Source organism: Capra hircus, unplaced genomic scaffold (genome assembly GCF_001704415.2).
Source record: "Capra hircus breed San Clemente unplaced genomic scaffold, ASM170441v1, whole genome shotgun sequence".
Lineage (NCBI taxonomy): Eukaryota > Metazoa > Chordata > Mammalia > Artiodactyla > Bovidae > Capra > Capra hircus.
This window is the reverse complement of record NW_017215735.1, coordinates 20,523-31,074: the sequence shown is the minus strand read 5'-3', so window position 1 is coordinate 31,074 and position 10,552 is coordinate 20,523. Positions and strand designations below refer to the sequence as shown.

At 41.6% G+C, this 10,552-nt stretch overlaps 1 protein-coding gene across 1 annotated transcript; it reads right to left on the bottom strand.

Annotated features, from left to right (window-relative positions):
* Positions 1 to 242: 242 nt before the first annotated feature.
* On the bottom strand, positions 243 to 8,628 carry TSPAN6 (tetraspanin 6). The gene is made up of 9 exons (XM_005700118.3): positions 8,607 to 8,628; positions 4,793 to 5,283; positions 3,708 to 3,896; positions 3,369 to 3,443; positions 2,748 to 2,846; positions 2,348 to 2,482; positions 1,986 to 2,069; positions 1,152 to 1,257; positions 243 to 467 (listed from the first exon to the last, which is right to left on the bottom strand). Exons 2-8 carry the CDS (start codon positions 4,877 to 4,879, stop codon positions 1,189 to 1,191), a joined length of 738 nt encoding a protein of 245 aa, XP_005700175.1. The 5' UTR covers positions 4,880 to 5,283; positions 8,607 to 8,628; the 3' UTR covers positions 243 to 467; positions 1,152 to 1,188.
* Positions 8,629 to 10,552: the final 1,924 nt, after the last annotated feature.

Here is a 10,552-nt window from a genome sequence, read left to right as displayed (position 1 = left end):
CATTACCACCAATTGGCAACTCTGATGATGGGTGTTATCCAACTACTGGCTGGAATTAAATTACACAGTGTGACTAATGAAAACATTTTAATTTCTTGAAGCAAAGTATACAATCACACGAGATAACTCTGGCTGGGAAAAGGGCAAGTTTGGAAGGGTCAGTTTTCGATCTTACTACATGAACAGCAAACTCACTGTCTTTCAAAAGCCCCGTACCAAGACAAAAAAGTCAAGAGGAACAGTTTTGCTTCGGTTTACAATTTATTAAGCTCTTCCAGTGTTTCAGAGTGATATGGAGATTTCAATGATATAACATGAATGGGACAAAAGGTGGACTTCGAACGTATCAAACTGTCTTGATCGAATCAGACTATTGATGTAATTTTTCAATCTATCTGTAACAAACGTAGGTCTTCCATCCAGGCAATCTTGTAATTCACAAAGTTGGGGATAGGGATGTTAATATCCTAAATTAAAGGAAAAATAGTTAATTTCCTTGTAACCCAAACTTCAATATCTGTATTCATCTGCACACATTTTAATCTAGTCTGCTAATGAAGATCTCCACGTGTTCCCAGTGAGTGACTCATCAAATGTGAAGGGAACCCTAGGGATTAATTCAGCCAGCTATATTTCTCACGTTTTATCATTTAAATTCTGAAATTATTGAAACACATGTTTCTCCAAAATCTAGTTAAGCTAGATGAATTCATGGCTCTAGTAATAGTCCACCAGAAGACTGCAGTAAATGAGAATTGGGTAAAAGACCAGGGGGAAATGCCAGTATTGATCAAGAGCCAGAGTGTACTTGTCAGGGACCCTTACAAGTAAGGTCACTATTACGATTCTTCATTTCTCTTCATTAGGTCCAAATCTGTTAGAAAGGGGACCATGAAGGATCTTTAGGCTGACATGTAGGTAAACCCAGAGAGGCCCATCTGTCCTGTTACGGCCATGGTATTTTTGCCAGACTAGTGCTTATGCATGGCTGTGCTGTGTCAAGTCACTTCAGTTGTGTCCCGCTGCTAACACAATACTGATAATATCTGAATGCACTGCTGGACATGATCTTCTTTGCAAACTCAGTCCTATCCATCACATGTATAGGCTGGAATAAATACTGACAGTGCTGAGGATCAAAATGAACATACCTTAAAGTTGGAGAGTAATAGGCCCGTGTTATGTTGGTTACACTATCTCATACTGGTTATTTGTAATGGCACGAGAAAGGCAGTAGGCTAGAAAGATTCCAATCAGCTGGAAATAAAATATAAGCAAAACTAAACATACACATACACACAAAGCTCAAAGACCTCAAGATACAGGTCCTTTCACTTCCAATTTGCTACTTATTTCCTTAAGTTTTTTCTATAACAAGCTTATACGTGATGTCTTAACTACAACTGTGATCTGGAATTTCACAACCCATCCCTGACATAAATCACTCTGGGAAAATCCTGAAGCCTGGGGAAACTTTTCTTATTCTCCCTCTCAGTTATCAGAGCAAAAAGGATATGGCTTAGAATAAGCATCTCATCAAGTAAAATCTCCATCTATGAGGCAGTACTGTGATAATGAAAATGCTGTCCAGCATGGTGGCAACTAACCACATGTGGTTTTCAAGCACTTCAAATGGGAGCCTGAGGAGCTACAATTTTAATTTCATGGTTATAACTTTGGAAAGGTGGCTATTTTATTAGAGAGTACAGATTCAGAGAGACCCAGGAGGGTCTCACAGAACTCTGGAGTTGTGGAAGTACAGCATGGTAAAACAGGAGCCAAGACAACCAAAAACTGGAATGGAAAGGGCAAAACCACTATGTTTCTACTGAAATGATCGACTGAGTTTTGTGAAAATGTGACTTCTCTAAAAAATCTCCTTGCTATACAGGACCCAGAGGCAAAAACTCAAAGCCTTTAAAGTGGAAATCTTGTAGCCTACACCTACAAGAGTGATGAAACATTTCCTAACAACAAGGACTTACTTGGAAGCAAGCGACTCCAAAAGAAATTCCGGCAATAACTCCCATTTCTGATTCTATAATGGTCATCACCATTATAAAACAACCCTAATGGAAGAGAAATTAAAAAAAATAAACAGTAAGTACAGTCCAAGCAATTAATACTTTGATCACATCTCTGCAAAAGATGATCTTTGTTCTTTTATTAAAATTGATTCTTTCATAACAAATCCTATCTCCTTTGACGGACATGAGACTCACTTTTTGGATTATGCATTTAAGTGTCACCTAATCACAAGTCACACATTTTCTGAGCTTCAGTTTTCTGCGCTATTACAGATTATATGTATTGTGAGTGAAAATTAAATTCTTTTTTTACTCCTTACTTCATTGTTTACTTTATCTGCATCTCTCTGAGGAGAACAATCTTCAAGTTTACAGCAGCTTTCAGGAAATCCTTTTTCCGAGTAATAATTAGTATCCTTCCAATCTCTATAGTTGGTGACACCACAACAATGCAACTGAAAAAAATCCAACAAAAGTATTTAGAGTTCATCTTACAACTATGTAGTCAAACAATTACACCAGCATCTAAGACTATACTCAGTGATCTCTATCCTATGACACTGGCATTAAAATTCATGAGATAAACATTTTGGAACTGGTCTGCCTTTCACTGCTATGGTGCAAGTGGACAACATATGATAGGCAGGGCCCTATCATCTTCTCTGAGGGAACAGGGAATGTGCTTCCCTCTTGAGAAGCCACCAAGCTATGACCACTTACCATGCTTTGGATCTTGTCTACCGCATCACTTCTGTAATCTCCCGTAGCGTTATATTGCTTTACAGCTTTCTCATAATTATTCTTAAAGCTGTTCTTAATCTACAGCAAAGAAACACAAGGCTGGTAAACAAAGATTCTAGAATGTTCTTTTGATCTCCAGGTCAAATAAGAAATTGCAGCAACATATAATTAATATCCATGGTCCAATTCTATCTTCTAAGCAATATGGTTTTGCTAAGGGGACTTCTAAGCAAAACATTCCAGTAAAAGATGATAACTATGAGAAGTTCAAAGTACAATGGGGACCTATATTTATTCGAGTGGCAGCTTTGTACTGCTGTATCTCCCACCCTCACTATCATTTTGTTAAACACTCTCCTTGATGAGGCCTCAGTACTCACTGAATGATTTCCTAACCCCAGATTTAACAGAGTGGAATTCCAATTTCTAATTTGATTTTAAGGTTTTGACGAGTGGAGAAGGTATCAATTTTGTGTTACCAGTTTTGTGCTAGTGAAAGCACTATGAAAGCTGTCTTTTAACTCTATTACTTAAATTTATGCAGTTTTATCTCTTAGAGGATAAATTTTCACATATTCAGGTTCCCAAAGGCAGGCTTACCTCATGTCTGAAAACAAATCCTACGATAGCAGCAACCAATTCAACCAAAAAAATGAGAGTCAGAAACATTGCATACTGTGGGATAAAAAGAAAGTCCAAGTCAGCATAAATAAGGTACATGACAGCTGCAAAGGGGGTCAGTGTTCAGCGCATTGTTCCTGAAAAGGGCAGGGAAAACACAACACAAGTGGGAATTGGCAGCTATGCTGTTACTTGCTAAGTTTTCATAAGGAAGAGGAAAAATCAGAAAGGGGCCATGCCTAGTTCCAAGAAACAAAGCCTACAACATATAAGCCTTTTCAAAAACCAACAACCAATTTTAAGAAAACAAGGACTCACCAGTTTCAGCATCCATGCAGAAGCTCGGCAGGTAGCAAAACAGCCAAAGGTGCCCAAAAGAATAATGACAGTGCCAGTGCCAATGAGCACAAAGGGGACATTGGTGGCCTTCTCATTTAAAAGGGAAAAATAATTCTCTAGGCTCACCTTGCCCCAAATGCCAACGGCAAGAAGGATAACACCAGTGATCTATGTGGGAAATCAGAGAATAGAGTTACACACTGTATACAGTAGCATCTTCAAACCACACACCACTAGATGTTTAAGAAACAATAGGTGTGAGAACTGACGTAGCACTCTGGCCACAGAAACTGTGGCTGGGATATGGCAGACAAGGGGGGACTGTATAGGGGGTTAGGAAGCAGAGCTGCACACAAGAACAGGTCTTGATAAACCCACACGCTGGATCGCTGTAGCCAGGACAAAACCAGGGGGCAGCTAGGCATCTTGACAAAATTCTTAAACTTGATCTGTTTTTTTTTTTTTTTTTTTGCCCTAGGGCTCAAAACTTCCTTAACCCATTTCCTCCCGCCTTAGGAAGAAAACCTTCCCGCAGGTACGGGGAGAGGGAGTTTCTAAGCGTTCCAGAAACAGACGTGCACAGCGTACAAAAGAATGGTACACAAAGCAAGCCTAAGGATAGACTGGCGGGAGTGGAGCCATTATCATACTTACCTGCGAAATACTCCCCTCTTATGAAGCAGTGAAAAGAAAGAGACTATTATGCAAGCGAGCCCTCACCGGGCCCGGGCAAGCCTTGCTTCTCAGGGGACACTCGCTGCTTGCGTTGGGGGCGGGGGAGGGGGGTGTCACTCCATTCCAGGCGCCCCGCATAGAATTCGAACGCTAGGCACCTCTGGTCCTGGTTCAGCCTCTCGGCTGCCCAAGACCCCGACCCGAGCGGGCGAGATGCCGGAACCCGAGGTGGAGTCCCAGCGCCGAGGTCCCAGCAGCGACCGCCGCCCCAACCCCCCTCGCGCCTCCCTTCCCACTTCGGATCCGAGCTCCCTGGGCTCAGGGTCACACACCCCCTCCCCGACTCCAGCCCGGGGTCCCCTCCCGTCCCCGGAGTCTCCGTCTCTCACCCAGAAGATGAATGTGTAGATCAACAGGACGCTCTTGAAACAAGTGATGACCGGTTTGGTCTGCAGCCTCCGAGAAGGGGACGCCATGACTCGCCCGAGACCCTGCCCAGCTGCGCCAGGCGATCGGAACAGCTAGCGAGGCGCGGAGCCCCCGAGTCTTCCCGGAAACTGCCGAAAAGTTACGAGCGCCCGCAACTGAGAAGAGCCGGAAACACTGTACGGTTTTCCAGAGGGTAAAGTCTGGGAGGCTGTCCGGAAAGTGACGACAATTTCCGAGCGCCCTCTGCCGAAGGTTGCCGAAAACGCTGCACAAAAGGTTCTAGTCTCGGAAATTTCTTAGATCTTCAGAGTGGAGGTTGCTTCATTTTTTCGCTTATGCAATGTTTCCTGCCCCCTACCCCTCTCCATGCCCTTATAACTGCATCATATTGTTTCTAACACCAGCAGCGCCAGCAGCGCTCTGAGATACGGCCTCGCCGGCCCCTAATGCCCTAAAAGGGTGGGAGGAAAAAAAGGATGAAAAGAGGTTAAAAGTAATCTAAGAGTATCTTATTACGTAGCAAAATATTCTCAAGACACAGACATATATTTCCAAAGAGAAACAAAAGGAAAAGTGCAATTTACCTGAGTGGTGGAATTACGCTGATTTTGTGTGTGTGTGTGTCCCTTGTTTTGTGTTTTTCCATTTTTGAATACTGTTTTAGGAGGTGGGGAAGGGGCTCAAGAATAAATAACCACTTACTGAAAGAATTCCAAAGGTAGATAGGAAAGATAATGAATTTTAGAATTTCTCTACATGAATTTGCCAAAAATTCTTTTTTTCCTGGTCATTTTATTTATTTATTTTTACTTTACTATATTGTATTGGTTTGCCATACATCAACATGAATCTGCCATGGGTGTACATATGCTCCCCATCCTGAACCCCTCTCCCTCCTCCCTCCCTGTACCATCCCTCTGGGTCATCCCAGTGCACCAGCCCCAAGCAGCCTGTATCCTGCATCGAACCTGGACTGGCGATTCGTTTCTTATATGACATTATACATGTTTCAATGCCATTCTCCCAAATCATCCCACCCTCTCCCTCTCCCACAGAGTCCAAAAGACTGCCATTCTTGCCTTTATCCCTCTCCCTCCTTATCATCTAAATTACTGGAGATTAAGGAAAAGTGCTTTAATTAATCCTGAAATGTAAATTCAGCTATTAGCTACAAACTTTCAAAAGGGAAGGCGCTACAGAGAACACCCGGTAAATGTGACTCTCTTTTAAATGTTAAACCTGAAAGGCACTGTAAATTCCAGCCCTCTGTATTTTCAGATCAAGAACAGCTGATCATGAAGAGGGTGAAATCATGGGTCACACAACTAACAGCAAAGGCAAAGCTAGAGATAACTGTGCTCTTCAATCCTCTCCTCTATTATATAAGCTGTATTTGGTATTTGGTGCCTACTCATCCCAAAGAAATTCTACCAGTTGCTCAGATCTTCCTACAACTTGAGACCATGTGTTCCTAAGATCTTAAACTGCTTCTAGGATGGGAATGAATCACTAGAAAGTTTCCTGTCCCTTATGTCCACAGGCAGACCTGAGTCAAACTCTAGGGTGAAATGGAATTTTAAAACACACACACACACACACACACACACACACACACACACGCACAACAGCCCTCTTCACAATCTCCTAAATACTAGAGACCTCAGGATAGGTAGGGATTTTTGTTTTTTCATCCCTTAAGGTCTGGTTTCTTAACAAAAGTATAAGCTCTTTGAGGGAAGAGACTGTCAAGTGTGTGTGGGGGGGGGTGGTTTCTAGGGGGATGGGATTAGAAGACAGTATCAGTTTCCTAACCAACCAATTACATCATCAGTGACACAAGCTTAACATCACAAATGGTCATTCATTGTATTGCCACGGCAATAAGCCCTGCATTGGTGAAGAAGTGACTGCCTAAACTTTTTTGCTCTAAATCTTGCTTTAAACACATATCACAGAACCAGAAAACAGGAAAGTTCCATTCACTTGGTCACACAGAGCTTCCTTGTGCTTCAAATATTGACCTAGGACCAGCTCCTATAGCATCATGCCAGATGTCTGAGGTCCAAGAGAGCAACTGTTGGAGAATTATTGCACTGCCATGCTTTATACTAAAGCATGGAAAGCCTAACACATAAACACATGGAGAGAACACGTAAATGATACATCTATACACTTCATAAACACTAAGATCATCAGGAAATAAGGCAGACATCAACTTTTAAAACACCATATATGCCACAGCCATAGGAAATGAAGTTGAGGGGGCTCTCAGTATATGCAAAGTTTAGGTCTCCCTACACTAAAGAGCACACATCTGAGGGGTTCTCATATTAAAACAAAAAAGTATCAAGGGAAGTCTTGCTAAATTCTTGTCATCTTAAATGAAGTTTCCTCTGAAGCTTGGGTTTGTACCGTGTCCTGAAAGGGATTTTCATTGTGAGCCTGAGAGCAAATATTTCTGTGGCCAAAGGAAAAACAAAATAGCAAAGCAAAAGCTGCATCTTATTTCCAAGAATGTGTTGATTTTCCTCCCCTCCCTTCCTCTGCTACTCACAAAACTGCTTTGTTTGAATAACAGTCAGTGCCAAAGTAAACCAAAACCTGACATGGAATTTAATATTCCTATGGCCACAACACCTTGAACAGTGCCTCCCACCCTGCTAACCCCGCTCCCACCATTGCCATGCCATCAAGCCCAGAAGTTCAGTTTAGTTCAAATTTAGGCCTGGGTCTGGGTCGAAACCCAGACAAAGAGGCATCTAATCCCATCTAGGCAATGTAAGAAGTAAGTCTCTATGTTATAAAATAAATTTATTCCTTAAAGTATTAATAAATGCTGTACTGAGCATTGACTATGTACCAACCACCGTTGCTAAGCAACCAAAAAGTGTTACCTCATCCTGACATCACAAAAGTCCTTATTGTGAGGCCGCGACTACCATTGCTCATGTTTTACAGATGAAGAGACAGGTTCAAAGAGGCTAAGTAACTTGCCTAGGACTAAACCCTGGCAACTTCCATTTCTCTCATCAGAAACAGAGCCCACTCTGTGATGAGATATGGCTGCTATTGTACATTTAACCACAAACAAGGGCTGTTTGGAGCCCCTGAAGCACAAGAACCTCAATGGTTTCCCCCAATTCTGCCTTGTACTTGCGGGTTTTGTTGAATTTTACTTTTGCCTTCACTCAATTAGCCCAACCACCTAGGAGGTAACCCTGCCCATCCCAGCGTGGCAAAGGGAGTTCAATAGCTTTTTTGGTTCAACTTCTTAATTTCTCCCTCTTTTCTGATCACAAAAACACATTTGATGTTGAAAATGTAGGGGGGAAAAGCAAGATACTTTCCTTAAATATTGTTACTGCTTGTTTTACATTCAACATTTAGTATAGACTTGGTCCCTTCTCTATTAACTTCCTGTAACCTTTAAGATTAAAGTGTTTTTCTTTGACATTTGAATGATGTCTCCTCCAGCACATCAGCTTATTTCCTATGGCTTTTCCAAAGTGAATTTTCTGTTCCATAATAAGCCAGTAAGATTATCTCCCCAATAAATAAGATCTGTTCCCTACTTGCCAATCTCTAAACTCAAAATCCCTGCCCCACAACTTAAGGTTCAGCTCAAACCCAACCCAATGAGAACAACCTCCCCCAACTCTCCAGCCTGGCCAACACATATACCTCTTTCTTTATCATCAATCCTTATACTCTGATCATTCACATTAACTCATACCCTTAGTCAATTGCTACAGTATCTGCTTCTTTTCTGCTTACCTGTCTTACGTCTGGTTGTCTACATGTTCAGAAACTATGTGAAGAGCCAGTTTGGCTGGGCTCCTGCACCCGCTTTTATACTCTCTGGGACCCTAGGACACAATGCTCAATTGATGAGGTCATTTGGTGCTCGGCCAATCCCTGTTCAGCTCATTGGCCATAGCTGACCTCTGAGGCTAACCACTTAGTAGTCGCTCAAGGTTTGATTAATTAAGTGAAATTAAAAACTAAATGTCTAAGTAATCCCAGTATCACACTGACATAAAATGGAAAAATTAAGTTGAGCTGTTAGATAACGTCTTGGGACATTACTTCACTCAGTTGTGTCTGACTCTTTGTGACCCCATGGACTGTACAGTCCATGGAATTCTCTAGGCCAGAATACTGGAGTGGGTAGCCTGTCCCTTTGCCAGGGGATCTTCCCAACCCAGGATCGAACCCAGGTCTCCCGCACTGTGGGTGGATTCTTTAGCAGCTGAGCCACAAGGGAAGCCCTCTGCTTATCTTATTTTCGTTTTCTAATACCTTTTCTAGAATCCCTCCAGTTACCTTTGGCTAAGCACCTGTTGTAAAATGTAAAAGCATCTTCTACTTATTAAAGTCTCATATTTTACATTATAGTCATCAGATAAACATCATTTAAACAGATAATTTAAACATCATAATTTTGACAGATAATTCACAGATATAGTTTTTAAAACTAGCTTCCTAAATAGGAATATCTTTTTAAATTTCTTTTGTCTTTTGTGTATTCTCATTGTTCCTTCTCTGAAATTGTCTTTTTCATTCACCCTTTTCCCATGTACTCCTTTCAAATTCTCTATGAATCCTTTCTTCCTTTTCTAGTCCTTATCTTGCCTTTTTCAAAAAGACTCATAATATACAATTTGGGACACATGGAAATGAGAAATACTCCTAAATGGTATTAAAATTTACATTTACGTATCAATTGGTCTTAGTCTGCTTTCTAAGAATGATTTCAAATGTAGGCTTGTTGAGCTTTGCTGAGATTTCAACTAGTCAGTTTCCGTATCTAATATTTCTTAAAACAATCTTTTTGACTCTGAGGTGCTTCTTATTAAAAGTTTTGATACTAAAATTCAAGAACTTAAAAAAATTTATATTTGTATGTATGAATGTTGCCAGTCTCTCTGTCTTTGTGTTGTCTTCCCAACCAAATCATAGGAAAAAGTGTTCTATTTAACTTTATATCCCCACAGTGTCTAACACAGTGTTACCCACACGTAGTAGTGCTGAAGAAATGTTGGTTTTTTTAATTAACCCCCCAAAAAATATTAAAAAAGAAAGAAAGAAATTGACCCCACCTGTTTGTTGTAAGGTCTCCGCATTACCCACCCCAGTGCTTCATAGGAATGCTGCCCCTCTTGTCTCACTCATCCCCTTACCTTGATCTCCCTATGATTTCCATAACCTTCTTCTTCATTTTCTTCTTTAATCTCTCACTGCCACCCCTCTGCCCTGCTCCTTCCAGCCCTGAGTGGGACCCAAGGCCTGTGTAGCATCTTCATCTAGCATGTCCTGGGCTCTGTGTTTGGTGCTGGGGGGATGAAGAAGACTAAGCCGTGGTCCCACTCACAGTCTAGTAAGGGCCAGAGACGAGTCTGAGTTGAACAGACTAGTTAGAGTAGAGAACAGAGATGATCACAGATCAATAGTGGCAATAATGTGATAAATCCTATAATTGAGACACGAGGCATGTACAAAGTGATATGATAGAAAAGGAAGGTGAAGTAAACCAGCTCTGGCTGGGATGAGCTGAGAGAAGCTTCTCAACAGGCCAGGAAAGAAGGGAAAGGGTTACAGAGTGGAGTAAACATATCTGTCCCAAGCCACCACAGTGTGAAAGGAAGAGCAAGTTGAGTGTTTCCAGAATGAGGAGTCATGGAGTGAATGTTTCAACCAGGCTGAGGACATAGGGGGATTTG

Bases quoted from the DNA above. Each gene is read 5' to 3' on its own strand.
- TSPAN6 (XM_005700118.3), bottom strand. From the start codon at position 4,879: ATGGCGTCCCCTTCTCGGAGGCTGCAGACCAAACCGGTCATCACTTGT. The intron at 3,444-3,707 runs GTGAGTCCTTGT...TTTATCCCACAG, and splicing joins CTGCATGGATGCTGAAACTG to TATGCAATGTTTCTGACTCT. The intron at 2,847-3,368 runs GTAAGCCTGCCT...TCTTTGCTGTAG, and splicing joins GATTTGTTTTCAGACATGAG to ATTAAGAACAGCTTTAAGAA.